General features: G+C 37.4%; 2 protein-coding genes across 2 annotated transcripts; one reads left to right on the top strand and one right to left on the bottom strand.

Moving 5' to 3' along the window:
• Positions 1-80: 80 nt before the first annotated feature.
• mfsd9 (major facilitator superfamily domain containing 9) lies at positions 81-6,014 on the bottom strand. The gene is made up of 6 exons (XM_043248363.1): positions 5,774-6,014; positions 4,744-4,831; positions 3,761-3,804; positions 2,234-2,363; positions 1,943-2,152; positions 81-1,594 (listed from the first exon to the last, which is right to left on the bottom strand). The coding sequence occupies exons 1-6, from the start codon at positions 5,855-5,857 to the stop codon at positions 756-758; spliced, it is 1,395 nt and encodes a 464-aa protein (XP_043104298.1). The 5' UTR covers positions 5,858-6,014; the 3' UTR covers positions 81-755.
• Positions 6,015-8,650: 2,636 nt separating this feature from the next.
• Positions 8,651-12,540, top strand: tmem182a (transmembrane protein 182a). The gene is made up of 5 exons (XM_043248370.1): positions 8,651-9,034; positions 10,219-10,360; positions 10,838-10,936; positions 11,319-11,456; positions 11,599-12,540. The coding sequence occupies exons 1-5, from the start codon at positions 8,891-8,893 to the stop codon at positions 11,823-11,825; spliced, it is 750 nt and encodes a 249-aa protein (XP_043104305.1). The 5' UTR covers positions 8,651-8,890; the 3' UTR covers positions 11,826-12,540.
• The last annotated feature ends 8,593 nt before the right edge of the window (positions 12,541-21,133 follow it).

The following is a 21,133-nucleotide window of genomic DNA, read 5'->3' as shown; positions in this document are numbered from 1 at the left end:
TGTGCAGCCTATTGGTGGAAAAAAAAATTGCATTAATTTGAAATACATTTTTGTAACAATGTCTTTACTGTCACTTCTAATCAATATAATAATAAATATACTTTTTTAAAAAATAAATAAATAAAATCTTACTGACTCCAAACTTGATTTCGAACAGTAGTGTTTGTTTTTTTGCTTTTTTTTACAGTTTTATCAAAAACATTATTGCTAGCATTTGGGGCAACTGTGTGAAGTCAGTATTATGAAGTGCACCAATGATAAATAGTGGTTAAAGAAATATCAATGCCACAGTGAGGTAAAAACTCAATCGCATAGTTACATTCCTCCTGCCCAAAATGTTAAACAGTTTTCTTGGAAGCACATCAGCCTTACCTTTCTTGTTTATGTGACTTATATAGTCGGAATTTGGCCAGTAAACATAAAATCAACATACAGAACACTTTAATACAACAAATAAAAGTATCTCAACAATGAATGTCCCACTTCTGGTGATAGTTCTGCCACTGTAACAGCAAAATGTTCTGATATGAACATTCATCTCACTAGACTTTGCATCAGACTCCGTAAAGTCTGCATTTGCACAGGCGGTTGCTCTCTTTCATTTTACAGATGGGCGTCTCACATTTAGTAGCCGTTATAAAGATCCAAACCCCCACATTCTCCCAAAAATTCACCACATCACCTGAGAGGAAAAAAAAAAAAAGACAGCTGCCACCACAATCTTTCGTCTTTTGTCACTCCGAGTGGTTTTCACCTCATTGTTTGGGACTCTTGTCTTTAACCTTTGTCTTACTGTCCCATTTAGGAGTCCTCATGAATAGCACCCCCACAGCTAGCAGTCCCAGCACAACGCCCAAACTAGGAGGTCCACAGGGGCTGACTTCTTGAGCCAGACCAGACAGCAGTGGAGCTAGGACCCGTCCCACAGCGGTGACCGACTGTCCCGCTCCGATTAACGTCCCGCTAGCTTGGGCTCCCCGACGCTGCAGCTCTAAGTCTGTGATGCAAGTGCGTCCGATAGTGGTAGAGATGGCAAAGAACGTGGAAGTGAGCAGGACCTGCCAGACGTTCGGCGCCGTGGCATACAGGAAGATCAGCGTGCAAGTGAGGGCGGTGGAGTGTAACAACAAAGCAGACATGTTGTTGCCGTAGAGGTGTGTGACGGGTCCCACCAAACAGCCAGCAAGGGCCCCCAACATACTGCTGTAGCTGATCAAATAACCGGTCACCTTGGGTTTGAGTTGAAAACGCTCCTCCATGGCTAAGGAGAAGTTACTGTAGTACAGCATTATGGAGACGGCCATCAGAAGACGCACCAGGAACACGTCCCACATATCGGAGGACGCCACCATGCGGATCCGTATCCACACCGAGGTCAGCTGTCTCCAGACGACCGACATGTCCCTCCAGCCCCAGCCTCCGTTCGTTTGACTGTGGACTGCTGATGCATTAGCATGGTGGTTTTTGTCAGAGCAGTTCTGCTGGACTGAGTTCTTCAACTCATCGTAGGATTTGCTGGGTTTGGTTTTACTGTTAGCGTTTGCATCGATACGGTGATTTAGCGTCTCACTCCAAGGTAACAGCCAGACCAAACCTGAGAAGATGACATTTGGATAAGTTGGCAATGGATGAGGGATCGGTTGTGTAAAAATAGTGCACTTAATTGTACTGAATGTGAACTGTATTTTTAAACATACAGTACTTGCAGAGTATATAATATTAGGTAGACAAATAGTCCACATCATTTAGTGCATGGCAAACAGTCTTTTTTCCTTTTGGATCCAGTGAAAGAAAGGCATGTGGTTTTGGATTTACTCAATAAGTAAACAATAAGCTATCCCTTTATTGAGTCAGGTATCAAAACATCAGGTATATCTATACCTGTCTGTAGGAAAAAGCTCCTTCTCTTTTGATGCACGTAACTACTATCAATCTTGCTCACCTGCATTCAGAATGAAAATGGCGGCACAGACGAATGAGGACATGTAAAAACCGCCCTCATGTTCAGTGAGATATCCACCCACCACGGGTCCCAGGATGAATCCCACGCTTGAGGCTGCATTAAAGTGGCCCATCACTAGAGGCCGGTCTTTCTCCGACACAAGATCTGACAGGAGCGCTCGGCAGATAGACAGGGAGTGTTTAAAGAGCCCTTTAAAAGAGGGAAGAGAATCATTTCATTAATGCTGCATGCACTCATTTGCTACAAGAACCAAAGTACGCCACTACTTACCCACTGGTATCCTGGCCAGCACGAAGAGTGCAATACTGGTGGACAGACCCAGCAGGCCATATCCAAAGGCACTGAGCAAAAGGCACGTCAGTAGTGAATGACGTCTCCCTACCACATCACTCCAACTTCCCTGCCGATCGGAGAATACAACACTTAAGAGACAATTAAATGCCTAAAAGTTAGCTTATTCCAAAAATATTAATAGTGTTGAAAAAAAAAAAAAAAAAAGTGTGTCAGATTAAAGGTTTTACATGTTAAATCCTTAGGTTTTTAATAATATTTTAAAAATAATGTTTTATAGAGGTACATTTATTTTAAAAAGTGTTTTTTTTACATGCTAAGTTATGCCAAATGTGTAATTACAAGTGCATTTTTTCAATAGAAAGGAGTATTTCACAGTCAATAGAAATAAGTCTATGCATGTAATTCTTATTTGGGTGTGTCAACATGCACTCAATTTTAGCCAATTGCATTTAGTAATAATATAAACATTTAACATTAAAAGTATGCTAAAGTGTACTCCTCCGTCACAATGGTAATAGCAACAAATACACAATCTTGTGAGATTTTTTTTTACATAACATTTAACCATATAAAGATGCTATAAGCAATGCTAGCTGTTTTGCCGGAGAGCTACCCTAGCCTAAGCTTACCGAAACAGCCAAGCTTAGCAAAACGGCTCCCTCCAAAACCCTGCCTTCCTTCCATGTCAGCAAAACGAAAGCTTTAAAAATGACTGACATGTATCAGCTCATTTTTTTGTTGTACGGAGAATCTAGTGCTTTTCACAGATGTGACAGGAAACCAATTTCGGTGATATCTGTCAGGTGGTGGGACATTTTCTGTCTGACGTTAATTCCACAACCTTTAAATAAGAATCTTACTCATTTATTAAAGGAAAGAATGTCTCTGTGAAAAAAGCTACAGTTTATAGCCTACAGGCAGACAGATCGGACCTGACAAATCAAACAGCGCAGGCCCCGAGGCAAGCACTGCAGGCATCTCCACACCAGCGCTCATTAGACTGAAGCATGACACACACACACACACACACTCTGCAGACACTGCACGCTGGTGTAATGCAATAAAAGCTTAAATTGGATTTACTATGTTCTCTGTTTCTGGCCTACAGGCTCGTCATAGAGGTTCACTGTTCCTGTCTGCCGTCTCCAAACTTGACATCCAAGGGAAGACAAACATCTCCTTCACTTCTTAACTAGCCCCGTGACCCCTCGGTCTTTAACCAGTTTAAATACGTGTGTGTCGGTGTGTTCGTCAGTGGTAACACGACGACTAATTATTACAGTAACACACTCTAGCCGTGAGACGAGACCAATCTGCAGTTTGAGGCTCCCCGCGATGTTAATTCTAATAAACAATTACCGCCATACTTGCTTCGTTCTCCATGGAGACAGATCGGATGAAGTAAACATGAATTATTAAATTGAGAGCAGCAAATTGATAATCATATCACAGCAGCAAATGCTGCTCGCTTAAAAAAATAAATAAATAAAAATCCTTACTTACCACCACAGTACTAGAGAAGAGTTGTAATACTCCATATGTAGATCCTGTAACAATGGATGACAGACTTTTTTATTTATCATCACTAATATTACTAAATTAATTAATCACTAGTTTTAGTTTCACAATCAAACTGTTGATGTAACAAGATCGCAATCTAAGCCACCGGCCTCACGAAATCAGTAAAAATATCTATTGAACCGGTGATTTCCATTGACATTATGGGCCATATGCAAGCAGCCCTTTTAATCAGAGACGAGGCGCAGGCAATGTTCTGGTGTTTTTAAAGACATTCTTGTCTAAAAATGACAATCCGCCGGCAATGAAGTCATCTGTCGACCGAAAGAGTAGGAAAAGCACATCGACAGTGATGCTGTTGAAAGTAGCATGCGCTGAATTAATTTTGTGCACCCTCCAACATTCTTATGAGAGAATGAGCCCATGTTAACCAGTACTGATGTGGCAAACTATGTGCTAATGGATGCTGAAGACTGATTTTGTGCATTTGAAACCATCGTGAAATGTCGTAAAAAATACTGATTAATGCAAACCTGTGACGTGCAATCTAGCCGGTCAAACTGACTTTACTTGCCAGAAGAATTCATAACTGATTATTAATCAAACTATTTATTGAACATGTTAAACGTGTTTTAAACTTTAAAAATACTTTTAAAATATTGTCTATTTGCATTAAAAACAGCGCTGTCTAGTAAAATCTAATATTCACAGGAGTCTAAAAGTGGATGGCATGGTGATGGTTCTTCACCCATTAATAAATAGTATATAGTCTTATAATATAGGCTTAATATACTTAATTATGAGCTTTTTTTCTGGATCACACCAAAAGAAGATAATTTTCATAAGTTTGTAGTATGCAATAGTTTTAATAAAGAGCCAACAATTTTCTAATCAATGTTGTTAATAGTTAATATGTTATTAATACTCTGTGATGGCTACTTATAAATGTAACAACAACAGAGACTGACCTACAATCCCAGCTACTGTAGGACTTGCTCCTAGCGACTTCACATGATGACTCAGCAAAGGGATGATCATACTGACCCCAAAGAGGTCCTGAAAACACACACAAAATTGATTTACACGTTAGCAAAGCAAACTCTGCTTAACAATCAGATTTCTAGCTTTTTTCCGATTGTAACATACTGTATAAGCATTAGAGTCAAATCACTTTACAGCAGATTTACCACGAGAGGTATTTAATTAAATGAATCCTGAACTGCAGAACAGACATATGTGCATTTTAAACACTCCACTGACATTTAAAACATTATTCTAAAATGGAGTTCACCACTTGATTTTTGATTTAAATAAATAAATCAATAAATTAAAACTAAAATTAAAAGTGTTCCAAAGATAAAACAGCCTAATCGGTGAAAATATACTTCACGACAGCATAAAAAAAACACTTTTATTTGAAACAAATAATATTAGAGTGCTTTGTAAAAGCAAATGCCAAATGTCAGACTAAAACAAAAACAAAAGCCGTAAACCACTGAGCTTGTTTGTCAGGATTGTTATACGCAGTCATGCCAGGGCAAGGACTTGATTGAAGTCACACCGTGCCTCAGTCCAGTGTCACGGCGCTTTCTATTAGCACGAAACTTTGAATCTACCGAAAAACTAGCAGTGAATTACAGCCAGGAAGCGTCTGAAAGGGAAAGAAGAGGCAAGACGATACGTTCTTCCTCGCGGGTGTTGCCAAAACCCACAGACGGGACGAAAGATTCCCACTGATGCAAAATAACGAGTTGCCAAAAAATCAGGAACATCTGGCCTGAGTGGTCACGTGTTAGACAAAACATCGTTATCGGCGAGCTCTTGCGAACAATACTCTCACAGCACAATTACTACAGCGTACGATTACTATTTCATATGCCATCCTGAACGTATGAATCACGTGCGCGCCACAGGCGTCGGATGCGCGTGAACCCGCTGACAGCGGCTCAAACCGAGGTGTCACTGCGACCCTCTCCAAACACAAAACAGCACGCTCACCATGAACCCCACCACGTAGATGCATCGTATGATCCGCGTCGGTCTCCGTCGTTTGTGGTCAATGGCGCATTTAGAGTTATTCATTCTCCCGCATTGACGGAGACTAGTGCATTCAATGCGGAAGCGGCCGACGGCGTTGCTATGTTGTTCTCCGCGAGACGGCTCGAGGTTTAGACCATCTGTCTCTTTAAAAGCGGCGCGACTTGTCTTGCGAGAGAAACATCCTCCTGGAAATTACTAGTATGCACGGCTGCTTGCGTTTAATCGCTTTTTAAGCGGATGCAATTAATTTCGTGCGCACGAATGGGCGGGTTTTCACCCGCTAAAAATGCTAAAAGTGGTTTACATGAAGTAGAGGAGCCCCTGTTTATGGTAGGGTCCAGTGAACGCGTCCAGCAGACAGACGCGGCCTGTTTGAACTGAGAGTGAGGTGCAGCTGGTTTTACCTGGCCGTTTTCTAAAATTAAGCATTTATAATAAATGTGTGTATTTCCCACGTTTCTCAAATAAAGTGGAAATCTTTTAAGCGAGGCACCTTAATAATATGAGGTAAGAATTGGTAACCTACAGAAGGTCCTACAGAAACTAGGGACGTAATTTTTTGGGTGGGAAAACAAGGCAAGCATAAGTGAGTTCGTGATGTTTAATGTTTTGTTTAACTCCATAACTTTCATCCGCATGATTCATTTATATGTCAGTTGCATAAAATAACATCAAAGCGTCAAAATAATATAAAATACCACTTGCATCTGTTAATGTTATGTTAACTTAGCTCAGTTATTGTTTTCTTTATTTTGTTTCTTTGATATTGCTGCTACTATTGAACAGTTTTACATTGAAATATATATATATATATATATATATATATATATATATATATATATATATATATATATATATATATATACTATTTTTAACAAATTAATACATTTTAATGTGTGTGTGTGTGTGTGTGTGTGTGTGTGTGTGTATATATATATATATATATATGTATGTATATGTGCTATAATACAGTTTCAATCAAGATTTGTAGTCCCCTGCTGAGTGATTATGTATTAATTGAATTTCCAGTACTTCAAGTACCAAGTTTGTAAAATAACAAAAATAATAATAAAAAAAAAATATATATATATATATATATATATATATATATATATATATATATATATATATATATATATATATATATATATATATATATATTAATGTTTAAATATAAAAACCTAATCCATTTTCTAATTCTTTCATTTGGAGGATGGAGCATACTGTGTCTGTCCAATGTGATATTCTGTATAATAATTTAAATGATATATTTCTTTAATTTATTGTGTTTGGTACCATACAGCTTTGTAGTCTGTCATTTACTCTGCACACTTCAGCCCCATCTACTGGCAGTCTTTCCTCTCTGTCAGACTGTGGGTCACTGGAGTGGGTGAGAGGGTGGATGCCATGCCTTTGAAAACTTGCATTATGTCCTATTTATATTTCTCACAACTACCTTGATCCGCAGACCTCACAGTTTGTGTGTGTGTGTGTGTGTGTGAATTTGAATATGTACTTATTATCATTATCCACATGTTATACTGGTAGGTGAGCTCGACTCAATCCAAATATATGTCACGGTCTTTTTAAGGCTAAACCTTATTTGTTTACAGATCCTCTCCAGCTTTGAGTATGGACTTGGGGAAGCCAAGATACCCGATCATCCCAGTGCAGCTGATACAGTGATGTTCCCAATATAGTTTACATAAACACACTCACATGGACCCATCCCCACATCTCGTGTTAAAGGAATGCTTTTGATTATGTATTCCAGAACATATAACAGCTTAATTTAAGATAATGAATCCAAATCAAGAGTAAAGTCGCATTAACTTTGTCTTTCTCTGAATATGAAAAGGACTGTTGTTTCTCAATAACAGGATGAAGCGCAGGGATAAATTTAGCAGCACAAGGAACTAAAACCACCTCTGCTGTGCAGAAGCACCACAGACAGTCATTACTACACCACAGAAGACCTCCAGTGCTCACAGTCATCAATGGACATCTGTTGTAATTATTTTTAATTTTAGCTCGTGCATTTTTTCTAAATATCCCTTCACACTCGAACCGAGCTCAAAGCAAGGCAGGCCTCTAGGGAAAAGCCCAGTTTTATAGAGTTAGGTTCACTTCGGTGGTTCTGGCATTCATTCACAGCACAGTGGTAAGTTGTCACAGGTTTATCTGCTCGGTGCAAAATGCCCCACTTGACATATAATGAGCGTTGTTTTCCAGGTACTGACGGTTTCAGTCATTATATTCAAGTGGAATCATACGATACATTATAAAGTGGAAGCAGTCGCACTACTGTCTAAAATTTTGGGGTCAGCGGAATGGGAAATGTATTATTTAATATTATTGCAATTATTGCAAATTTTTAAACATTTAATTTATTCCTATTAGTATTAACGTGGACACTTTTTATTGTCATTGTACATGTACAACAAAGTTCTTGTGGAGCAAGGTGCCTGCTTCAAACATAAAGTGATAAATACAAATAAGTGAAGTAATTTGTACATACAATACTATATACCATGTACTAACTTTGGTTCATCTTCAGAGTTCACTTCTCTGTTGGTGCTGGCATTTGAGACAAACACTGAGAACGCTGGCCTCTAGTGTCTTCATTTTCATTCCTCTCTCAGCTGATTGTCCTGTGGGGGGGTTATTTTAGTCCACTCGTCTCCCTCCTGAAATCTCATTCTTAAACCACTCCTCTGACAGAGGCAGCAGGCACCTTCACTCAACTGACCAAAATAGCCCAATGGGCCGCTCTGCTCCAGTGTGCTGTCATGAAGCCCACTCCCCACCCAATGCCAGGTCCTGCTCCGGCTGAGGGAAGAGGACACTGACACACACACACACACACAGACAGACACCAGAGCTCGGAAGAGTACTAGTACGGCCACTTGTGATCACACGCTATACACCTTGCTGAGCACAACTGGACTAAGAGACTATTTTTCACACAGATTGTGAGGAGTTACGTCATTTCAGTGCCTGTTTCATGTGGGAAGGAGGAGAGACTGTTTAACGAGAAGTAAACAGCTGAGAGAGTTGCAGTCTAAGATTGTCATCATGAAGTTGCATGTGGCACTATTTTTCGCTGGGCTCTTTGGTGCCTTGGCAACTCTGTTCATTCTCTTTTCTTTTGGCACGGACTACTGGCTCTTGGCGACAGAGACCTGCAATTCACATTCAAATGGTCCGGTTACTAAGCAGGTTAGTGGAAGTGTTGTTTCAACTCCTTTAGGGCAAAGAGAAAAGTGTTTAACTGATACGAATATTAGCTGATTCATCAGAAGACTGCATTGAGGGATGGTCTGTTTATAAATATGAAACAAGTCTCTCCCGAAGTGGATTTCAGTGTAAACTGAACCAAATTTCTGCTCTTTGATCCTCACTGAAGCAACGTGCTCAAGCACTCATGGGCATTTTTGGTTTATAAGCAGTGACTGTCATATGACATCCTCAGACGTCACTATTTACAGTCTCTCAGTTGCTTGAGTGTAGACTATCACATGCTGTAGTGTGATACCAATACTAAATAACCAAACTGGAATCTCAGTGCACTTTCTATTCGTGGGAGTCATACGTGAATTAGGTTTCCCTCGTGAAGGATTGGGAGGGAAAAGTGAGTTGTTACTGACATGTGCATAACCTGAGCTCTGTTTTACAAGGTTGAAATAATTTTTAGAAAGATATATCACCAAAGGTCTACCCTTAAATGTCAGTATCATAGGGGCGTTAGTGGTATGACTGAGTTTGTACTAGCTTGAACTGTGACAAACAATTTGCCGAAATGTAAAATAGTTTTGACAGATTGCCATGAGCGTGTCTTGGATGTACCATTGTGCTTGGAGGCTGAAAGACTGATGTCTGCAGGAAAGCTCGACGCTGAACTGTTTTTATTTGTCATAGTAATTCTGTATCTTTTGATTGTGGTGCTTAAATGGAAATGTACGTCTACATACTTTTTGAGGAGAATAATTGCAGCGCTCACTTGTTATTCACATTGTGCATGCTTTCCTTGAAGATTGCTGCTTTTAGCTGTGTTTTGGAAGATGGTGGCTGATTTCTAGATGGCCAGGCTTGTCATTAGTTGGTCAATAGCTGGTCTAAGATCATTCAAGCTATTTTTGAAACGTTGTCCCTGGTCAAGAGGCTAATGGCCACCAGTTTAATTTGGATTTTCGAGCAGGGTCGAGTCAAGTGACTCAAAGCACTTCTGCATTCCGTAATATAATGTTCTTACTTGCTTTTTTGTAAAGTACATCTAAACACATAAAGAGCGGGTGTCCGGTCTTTAAGTGTCTGCTCTCTAGTCGTTTTCAAATTTGTAAAATCGCTGTCTTCACGACAAGATGTTTGTTGCTCTCTGACCTCTGCTCTCTGCTCCTTCACAGCAAGGTGATGTCGTGGTCAACCAGGGTCAGGACCAATTTAGCGAAGACCAGAACATTACCTTTCATCACGAGGGCCTCTTTTGGCGCTGTAGCTTTAATGAAATCATGAATGATGATGATGATCTCTGGAAGTTTTGGTTCGGTAAGAAACTCTTACATTTGCTTTGGTGCGGCAAACATTTAGAGAGATCTTCTGTGATTTTCCACAGACCAAAACTATTTTGCAGCATTTGTTTTCTAGGTTAGTATTCATTTGTACATATATTAAATATTTTTTAACCTTTGTGAATTATTAATGGACAATAAATGCTGTCAAAACTGTTGTGTGTTGACACCTAATCATGAACTAGCCATTTTTTTTTTCATATTGCAAAGTGTGAAGTGCTCAGTCGTGCTCACTGAGTGTGGCATTTAGCCCTCTTGTGTGGCTCTGGTTGAGACTGTGCCACAAATATCAAAGGGCTCTGACCTGTTGGCCTACAGAAGGTTCAAAGAGATGGAAGAAATGTTCAGATAACCTCAGTCAGCAAACAACTTGAATATGAAACACTTCTTTTAAATCTGAATTGATTTAGAGCTCACTCAGTAGTAATGGCAATTCTCCTTGTTCTTCCCTTAGAAAATCAGCCACACGCGAGGGAATGCAAACCTGCGTATCTTCTCCCCTTTCCTTTCCCTGACCAGATCTACAACACTACCAGCTATCAGACTGCCATAAGTAAGCTTGTTCATTTTCAGGTCAAGGTTGTTTATGTAACTAATGCCAATTTCCAGTTTCTTTCCGCTCCTCTCGATTTCTCTCTTCTTCTGTTTGTTCATATGAAAATATTTTTAATGAAGTGATCCCTCATACTTGATCCGAAGATCAAGATGCGGTTCAAGTCTAACCCTTTTTTCCTTGTAAATATTAAAGGAATAGTTCGCCCAAAAACGAGAATTTTGTAGTAATTGACGTTTGGGTCACCATTGACTTCCATAATATTGTTTTTCCTACTGTGGAAGCCAATGGTGACCCAAAACAGCCTGGTCAAAGTTCCCTCAAAAAACAGGTCTGGAATCACTCGAGGGTGAGTAAATAGTGACAGAATTTTCACTTTTAGTCTACAGAGGTTTCTGGAGCGTCTCTATGTTGCTGGGAGTGGCTGCTGTGGTGGCCGGCGGTTTCATTATTATTTGTGCGGCTCCGTTTGCCAGTCATCGCCTTTATAAAGCAGGAGGTGGACTCTATCTCATTTCTGGTAAGTAATGGATTACACGAAGAGGTATGGTGTACAGTATCTCACGTGTCACAGATATCACAAGCATCTAATTTATTCTTTACCCTTTATCTCTCTCTTTCATGTTGCTTTTCATTTCTCCAACGCTGTCTCTTTTCTCCAGGTCTCTTCCTTCTCATTGTCACTGTGATGTATGTTTTCTGGCTAGATGTTTTGGATGTAATAAGCTCATATAAGGACTATCAGAAGTTGAATAAGTGCCCTGATTTTGAGCTCAATGTGACGTATGGTCTCTCTTTCATGTTTGCTCCTGTGGGCGTGTTCTTCTGTATTCTGTCTGGTCTTCTTTTCCTAGTGATTGGCCGTACAGTCCAGCATCATTATAACTAAACCTCATGAAAGGTTTCAAAACAGAAGAATCAGACTGCATGCTCAAAATGCATTAAAGGGATGGTTCACCCCCCCCCCAAACAGTTTTTTTGAATGTCAACTCATTGCTTACAAACATTATTCATGTTCTTTATATCATTATCGGGTGAAGTATCCCTTTAATTATCTGCATTTTATCTCTGAGTATGCGCTTACTTTATGACAAGGTGGGGTACAGCTGTTGTTGATTTTGAAATTTGCAAATATGGCTTCAGTATTTGGCCATGACGTGTGCTGTGAGCGGTACTGCAAACACTGATCATGGATGGTTTGGGATCACTTCCTTTAAGCGTGAGTGATTGTGCGAGTATAGTATTGCACAAAGCTTTAAATTATGTTTAATATATCTATTAGGAACCTCTGCATTTTTATATTTCAAAAGCGTACCTCTCCATTATAAATGTACACCTCCTTTTGAGTTTGTTCCACCTTACATTTCGATTATTAATTTATTGGTGATTTCTAGAGTGTTTTGCCCCTCAGGCTTTGAAATAATCTAGACCGACTTTGTAGCGTTGTAGAAATACCCAGCTGACCTGGAAGCTTTGTTTTACACACCACAGCACATATATATATTTGCTTTGTAAATAATATTATATATTGCTATCAAGTACAACTGATATGTACTGTAATATTTCAAAAGGTTAATTAAAACTTTCATTTAAAAAAAAAAAAATTCTCTGTACATTTTATATTGGGTTGCTGGCTATTGATTGGATTGCTGAGAATGAATGCAAGCTTGCTCTCAATTGTTCATGGCAAGGTCGAGTTTTGATTTAAAATTACTCTTTAAAAAAAATGAAACGCGTAATACATGGATGAGTTGTTCACATTAAGATCAATAACATGCATTTCAAAAATGGGTGTGTTTCACTGCAACTCAGCTGTCAATACAGAGAAAATAAATAAATAATTATTATTATTAGACCAATTATTAATGTAGACCCATTATTAGCAAAAACTTTTTTTATTTATGTTTTATTGTTTTAGTCAGCTAGTATTTAAAATGTAAAAATAAAAAAATATATATATATATATATATATATATATATATATATATATATATATATATATATATATATATATATATATATATATATATATATATATATATATATATATATATATATATAGATAGATAGACAGAGATGAGGCTCTATCACCCATGTTGCATTCTCCTTTTTTAACACAGACTTTCTTTACTATGGTAAAGAAAGAAAAGTAGGCCAAACGTGAATGCAGTTTTAAGGTTGAATATGAGGCAATATTACCTTTTCCCACCAGAGACAGACTGTAGACGAGACACTGACAGGTGCATCCATATAACGCTGGGAGCTATGACTCATCTATATGGCAGGTGACAGCTGTGTGTATGCGCTCTCACTGTACGTAGGCCTGTCTGAGGCAGCATTACAAACATTAAACTTAAGCATGCATATCAATCAATGCATGTCTACGGTACTACATGCGCTCTCGCTATATGAGATTTCCAAACCGATTGCAGCAGAACACATTGAGAGTTTGTGTGTCTATTTCTGCATGTTTGTATATGTATTACTGTCTGTATTAGGTTTCTCTCGGGCCAGCTGTAGGCCTCCTGCAATGCTGGACAGTGTGTTATTTAAAGGTCCCGGATCGTGTTGCACATGAGAACCAAACTGTGTGTGCTCATAATGACCCATGGACACAAACTGAGGTAATGTGTACAGATGGAAAGGATTTAGTGCTACTTAGTTTCCCTGAAAAAGTTATGCGAAACCAGTTTTCGGGTTTTCATGACCTGCGAGATTGATCATTATTAACCTTCTAGCGTTTCACACTCTAGGTATAATTATGGAAATCATAACAACTTTACTCGCTTTACACACCTTTATCCTTTTGTCCAAAGGTTAATTCATATACATATATATGGAATATTTTTGGCGACCATACACATTTCAGCCACTAGAGGTCACTGGTACATGAGAAATCAAAGCATAATCAAAACACTGAACAATAATATGCAGTATAAGTTAGAACTTAATGCATGTTTGGCACAAGTGACATATAAATGAAAACAACACTAAATGCATAATAATAATCAATTAAAAATTAACTATAATTTTTTCCCCTATTATTGATATAGGGGTATATCTTTATACTCTTAATTAACTATACAGATGGTACAGTATTTATAGGTTTTTGTTAACATTTGTTAAAAATACAACTGTTTATTTTCAATTAGCATGTCAGCTTAGGTTAATTAAATGGCATTAACAGATACTTTTGATTTCAATTTTATGTTAGGTGTTGAAATGTAACATTAACTAAATTGTAACTAAAATTAATAAATGCTTTATTAATAATAAAATGCTTAATGCAAGTTTTTTTATGTTATTTCGTGTTAAATAATGTACTTATTTTAATTAGGTGTGATTGTTAACATTAGTTAATGTATTAACATGAACAAACAATGAACAATGCATTTATTACAGTCATCTTTGTTAATGTTAGTTAATAAAAATACAGTTGTTCATTGTTTGTTCATGCTAGCTCATTAACTAATGTTAGCAAACACAACTTGTGATTTTAATAATGCATTAGTAAATGCTGAAATTAACATGAACTAAGATTAATAAATGCTGTAGAAACATTGTTCATTGTTATTTAATGTTAACTAATGTTAGCTAACAAAGCTTATTGTAAAGTGTCGCCACAAATCTGGGTTATTTCACCAAACTTTGGTACAAATATTAATTACGGAAAATGTAATTTAATTTAACCAAACAGGTGGGTTAGTCCATATTTGATTGAACTGTTAAGAAATGTAACTTTGAAAATCTGCTAAAAGTTCATAAAATTAGGCTTACTCTTTAACGTTTTCATGGCCCAGTTTTTTTATTATTGTTATAACAACACCTGTTTCTGTTTAACTTGTGACAGTCATTTCTGTTCATAATTTTTTTTACTTGTTTTTGGTAATTGTGAAACAAACTCATTAATGCAGGTTGTGACTTTTGCACCACTGCCATTTAACTGATATCAAATATTTTATTTTATCATTTTATTTTAGATTTTATCCAAAGACTGTTTCATAACACAACAATTGGAAACATATCTACTTACATTTTTAGCTTTGCTGCTAGGTCTGAAACGTGTTTAATGTAAATGAATTAATTTTTACTTTTACTTTTTTAAATTTTTTTTACTGCATACTCCACAACCTCCACAACACACACACACACACACACAAAACATCTCAATCATGTACTTTAATTGTGTCTTGTAATTTAAAAATATCAGACTTGTCTGTGATTGCGAGATATGGGATTGATGCTCCAGGTACCTCACAAGTTTTCAGCAATCTCTCTGTGGGATGTGACACAGATGTGTGAATTAATTCTGAATGTGTTGCAAGAGAAAATAACTCCGTATAGATGTTTTGTGCTTTGTGGACTCCGCTTCTCAGCATATCACCCAGGCTGCAATATACTGTACAGTAATGTGCATCACACTTTGGTGTTTGGAGAGATTTCTAAGAGATTTTTCTAGCCAGACATCCTGCGAGTGAATATGTGACGGGGGTGCAAATCAATCAGTCAGAGAATACATAAAAAGCCTCGGAAATATGAACCGAAAATCAAATCAACAGGAAATATCTGAAGAGAATATTGACGGGGACGCTGGCTTTCTTGTGATGCAGCGTCAATAAATGCATGTTTGTGCGCCGCCGCGAGTCTGGGTGAGAATGTCGTTAGTTCCCTGGTCCCTGGTGATTGTTGTGCGGTTCCGCATGATTAGGCCAGATAATTGTGTGTTGATAATAAGCATGTTCACGGCACCGCACAAAACGCCGTGTACCACAACAAGCCTCTCACGTGGGACTGCCAGGTCAGTCGGGGGCCGCAGAGTATGACCAGAGACACAGCGACCTATAGCTTCAGCGCATCAGCACCTTTTTAGCACACAGCCAGAATCAATGCATTCATGAACAGAAAAGAGCTTAATAATAGGACGGACACGGGAGTGTAGTTACTTATTTAACTCCAAACACTGAATAAATAAAATAAGACACCAGTCTGAAAAATTCTAAACAGCATTACAGTGTAATGTATACGGCTTCAAAATCTGGCAACGCCGTTTAATAACATGCAGTGCGCTAACTTTTTAGTTTTCTTCCACATTGCTAAAATTCACAGGGGACGTAATGTACCTTTTAGGTTCTCACTGTACAGCATTTTCATCACTTTTTTTGGTAAATTTGTGTTTTTAGTGATTAATTAAAGTAGTCTCAAAAAGTGCAACGATCTCATCCCTTTTGTAACAGTGCCACCATGTTTTTCACTTCACTTGACAAAAATATGAAGAAATGACATTTTTAAATAGTGCATTTAGTCATTAATTTATTTACCGACAGTCATATTTTTAATATGTAGACCAATGGGTCTCAACTGGAGGACTCAGTGAAAGTCCATACACGCCAATAATTTACTTCAAATGCTAAAAAGCTGAAATCTGGACGCTAACCGCAATCGTATTTCTTTCTATTTTCTATCCCAGTTTCTGTTTATTAAAAAGTTTGAAAACAAGTGGTACGAGGGGCCTTTTGAAATACTGTGTCGGACAAAGGGGCCCGAAAAGGCTGATAACCACAAATGCAGATGTGGATGCTTTATATCAAATTAAAGAAGAGAACCTGCTGATTCAGTTGATGCCTGTTATTTAATATCATTGATATCGATCACAAACCAAATTATAAGACAGACATTTTATTTTCTTGTCTCATAATTGATTTTTTTTCCCTGTGAATCTGAACACTGGCCAGACCGGCCCTTAATGTCTGGATACAGATGTCGGCTGTGTGTTAATCTGTATGTAATCCACTCTTGAAGGTGAAATGCTTGAAAGTTTAAAGTGCACTTTTTGTCCCTCCTGAGCACCATAACTCTAAATTAAACTCATATTCACATATTCCACCGCGGAAAGCTACAACTAAAATCCTCTGCAACTTGCGCCGTGACTCCTATACGCCTTTTTCCTCCCAAGTTTTCCTAAAGCCCTGTTTATATGTAGTTTTGTAATCCCTTTTGACGTTTTAGTTAGATTTTGTTCATTTTGCCCCCCAGAATCTTGCTAGTATTTGAATTGCATGAAACAAAATGGCAAGTCTTATTAAAGCCTGCTCTTTGTTTAGAAATGGTTTTACATAATTTCAGAAACGGCTTGGAAATAATGAATAAACAATGGGTTATGTTAATGCACGTATTAATGCAGGGCACGAGCATATAATTAAGAGCCATGATTCAAAATCAACTGCGCCGGTGTGGGTAGGAAACCGCAAAGAATTACTAGAGAAACAAAAATAAAAGGCCCAAGTTTGCGTGACCTGTGGGGTCAATAACATTCAGAAACTGGAAGAGAATGACCTAGTGCGGTACACCATATGATTTCCTGTGTCTGAGGCCTCGTTTCTCCCTGTTAGTAAGCCTCACACCACGAGATGGTGTATTATTAATAATTATCTGAGTAAATGTCAGAAATAAAAAGAATCTTGGTAACTTTATTTTAAGGACCATTTCTCGCTATCAACCGCAACTTTTGCTACAACCACCAAGAAAAAGGCCCCCAAACAAACAAAAAAAAACCTTTTGCTGCTTAGTTTGTAAGCAAGTTGTTAGTATGGGATATAATTAATGGATCTAAAATATGGTCATGCAGAATAAGGCATTAATGTGCTTTATAAACGCTAATAAACAATCAGTATACTTATAAAATGCATGCTAATAAGCAACTACTTAATATAAAGTATTGGTCACTGATCATAATTTTAAGTGAAGAATATATATATATATATATATATATTCTTCACTTAAAATTATGATCAGTGACCAATCAGTGACCAATACTTTTATATAATCCCATACTAACAACTTGCTTACTTATATATATATATATATATATATATATATATATATATATATATATATATATATATATATTAATTACAGTTTTCTCTAAACCACATAACGTTTATTTGATTTATTTGATCAAAAATACAGTATATATAAAAAAACATTTTTCTATTTTAAAATGTTATTTATACCTATAATGGAAAACTAAATATATATTTTCAGGGTTCTTTGATAAACAGCATTTATTTAAAATAAAAGTCTTTTATTATGAATGTCTTTTAAAGACACATTCGATCAATTTAATGCTTGATTGTCAAATAAATAAATTTTTTCTCAAACTTTTGAATAGCAGCATTAATTCTCGTAAAGCCATACATGGTAGCTCTGCGAAAGGCATTTTTGATAAAACATTTGATGTTTATGACATCGACGACTAATCGTCAGAAGGTTTGAAATAGACGGCCTGAAGCCCCGTTCACTTAATTATAGCAAAGAGCTGCCAGCACATACATCACGAGTTCTCCATTTATGTTCCACAGAGGAAAAAAATGAAAAAAGCGTGCGGATTTGCAACAGTATGTGGAAAATGAGCAAATGAATGATTGTTCCATCATCTCTGTATCTGCGGTTAGGGAAACACCTCTGCTTGGTAAAGTGGCACTCAGGCCTATTTGAATATTACACATGTGAAGTGACAATAAAAGGGCAGGTAATGTCTCATCTCATAACCCAGCTCCAGCTGCCCATATCATCCCATTGGCTCCATGGCACACAAAGGGTTATTGAGGACCGTTGCTCCGCCGCGCTGGGCTTTTGATTTTAATTGCGGTTGCACTCATCTGCTCCTCTTCACTCAAAGGCTCAAATGCCCCGTTTGAAATCTAGTGCATGAGAGATGCTGTTTTCTTTTTTCTTCTTTTTTTTTTAGTGCCCCCCCTTCCTCTCCTCTCCTCTCCTCCCCCCTTCCCTCTTCTTAAAGCTTGCGATACATTAAAAGGTGTAATCCAACTGAAATGGAAATTGCGCTTCTTGAAAACAAATGATGAGAGGACGATAGAGGGGCCAGCGCCGTGCTCCATCACGGAGACCGTGAGGAGGCTCGTCAGAGGCGGGCCCCTCTCTCACAGCCCCCGATTGTGCCGGGCTTCTTATAGTGGCTAATGGTGGAGCTGCTAGGCAGGTTGATTACAAGGTTACGGTAAACAATCCTTTTCAGCTGCACCATGCAAAATTACATGTTGTGTTTATATGTGTGTGTAGAGTTTTTTTTTTCCCTCTCCATTTTGCCACGATGTGGAGTGTCAGGTGGTTGGCGCTGGAGTAGGCCACGGGCTTCTGAATAATTACTTGCAATCAAGTGGTACAGAAGCGCCGCAGAAACCTTGTTTATCCGTGCACCGAGCTTCTCGTGATGCATTGTGCGTTTTGGCAGTGCAACACGCTCTGGTCTTGCGACTCAAGGAGCTCGTGGTGCTCAAGAGTAGTTTTCTGCCTTTTGGAAGAAGTACTGAGGTTGTAGCATGGTGGCACACTGATCATGATAGCGTAGGGCTAGACGATTGCCGGGTTTGAACTGTAGGGTCTGGAAACTGTAGTGTGAAAGATTGCAAATGTTGGATCTATTTTGAACCTGGAAATTAACCCTAAAAATAAATAATCAACATTATAATGAGATGAAATGATGTTGAGTGCTGCTGTCACCAATATATATATATATATATATTATTTAATATATATTTATTAATTTATATATGATAAAATAATGCTAAAAGCAGTAATTTTCCTTCATAATCCCAGGTATCTGGAGTCCACTTTAACATATTTCACAGCAAAATATTTTAAGGAAAACCAGTAATCCAAAAAAAGTGTCCTTTTTACAAACTGAATAAATGAATAAATAAATTAAATTAAATTAAAATATGGCAGTAAATACTGCTATATATACAATAAGATTTCAATCTATTTAATCATGGAATCTTACTGCAACGTTTAAATTTATGGTTTTGAAAGTAAAAACTAAGAAGTACTGTTTAATTTATAATAAAGTAGAGTTTTTTTTTTTTAATGGCAGTCTTAGCTATTTTAATTCTCTTTTTTTAATTTTAGTTTTATCTATAAAATGTTCTGGAAAATGTCTGGAAGAATTCTCAGATGACGTGCTGTTTCTTATAAATTGAAGCGTTTCTCAAAAACAGGAATACGAGTTTGAGAACAGGCATCTGAAATTCATTACAAATAGAAATTCATTAATATTTGAAAGTATTTTACCCAATGTTTCACAGCAAAAATCCAGCACAAATGAAAACAGGCCATTGCGCTCTTGCTAACACCAACATCTGTTGCGCTTTGCTGTAATTCTTTATTGCTCATTTAGATCTAGGGTTGTCAAAATGTGACTAGCTCTAACAAGATCTTTGTGTCAGAGAGGAATAAACCGGTGACCTCTTGGTTGGAGATAGGATGTATTGCATTTCAAATGAGGAGAGAGACAAATTAAACGCTGCTCTCTGTCTTATTAAGTATTTGAAAGGACTGCTCTTTGGGCGCTGCCCTGGTTTTGGAAGAACAGCACACTGTTGGGTGTTGGAATAATTAGTTTAATTTGAAGCGGTTCCCCTCACAGCAGGTAGGGGCGTGCAGCGTGGACCGCTGGAGGCTGTTGGGGTGCTGCGGTGTGGGTCGAGGTGAGAGCTCGGATCACGGTCTTGGGTCTGACGGGCCGGGAGAGGCCTAAAAGGGGTAAGGGCTTCTCGGGGGGGAGAGGATCTGTGCGGCCTCACCTCTCTCACAGCTGCAGATCCTCTGTGTTCAGCGTAATGAGCCGCATGATGCTGGAGAAAAGACCTATTCAGATGAGAATAGGTGCTTTTACTTCGACTCCCACGATTGTAAGTTTTTTTTTTTTTTTTTTTTTTTTTTTTTTTTTCTGAATGGTTAAATCAATAATTGTCACTTATTTATATAAAAAAAGGTTTTGATTATCTGTTTGCTCTTTAATTATTTTATTATTATTTATTATTATTGTCTTGTAAAGATGAACATTTTAGTGATATGACAGCTTGTGGTTTTGATTCTCTAAATTTTTACTACACACACACACACACACACACACACACACACACATATATGTATGTGTATGTATATATATATATATATATATATATATATATCTATATCTATATATATATATATATATATATATATATATATATATATATATATATATATATATATATATATATATATATATATATATATATATATATATATATATATATATATATATATATATATATATATATATATATATATATATATATATATATATATATATATATAGATATATAGATATATATATAGATATATATGTGTGTGTGT

The sequence above is a fragment of the Puntigrus tetrazona genome, chromosome 9 (genome assembly GCF_018831695.1).
Source record: "Puntigrus tetrazona isolate hp1 chromosome 9, ASM1883169v1, whole genome shotgun sequence".
Classification (NCBI taxonomy): Eukaryota; Metazoa; Chordata; class Actinopteri; order Cypriniformes; family Cyprinidae; genus Puntigrus; species Puntigrus tetrazona.
Note: the sequence above shows the minus strand (reverse complement) of the source record. Positions and strands in the feature narration are given on the sequence as shown.

Bases quoted from the DNA above. Each gene is read 5' to 3' on its own strand.
- tmem182a (XM_043248370.1), top strand. From the start codon at position 8,891: ATGAAGTTGCATGTGGCACTATTTTTCGCTGGGCTCTTTGGTGCCTTG. The intron at 10,361-10,837 runs GTAAGAAACTCT...TTCTTCCCTTAG, and splicing joins TCTCTGGAAGTTTTGGTTCG to AAAATCAGCCACACGCGAGG. The intron at 11,457-11,598 runs GTAAGTAATGGA...TCTTTTCTCCAG, and splicing joins TGGACTCTATCTCATTTCTG to GTCTCTTCCTTCTCATTGTC.
- mfsd9 (XM_043248363.1), bottom strand. From the start codon at position 5,857: ATGAATAACTCTAAATGCGCCATTGACCACAAACGACGGAGACCGACG. The intron at 2,153-2,233 runs GTAAGTAGTGGC...CCTCTTTTAAAG, and splicing joins GCTGGCCAGGATACCAGTGG to GGCTCTTTAAACACTCCCTG. The intron at 1,595-1,942 runs GTGAGCAAGATT...TCATCTTCTCAG, and splicing joins CATTTTCATTCTGAATGCAG to GTTTGGTCTGGCTGTTACCT.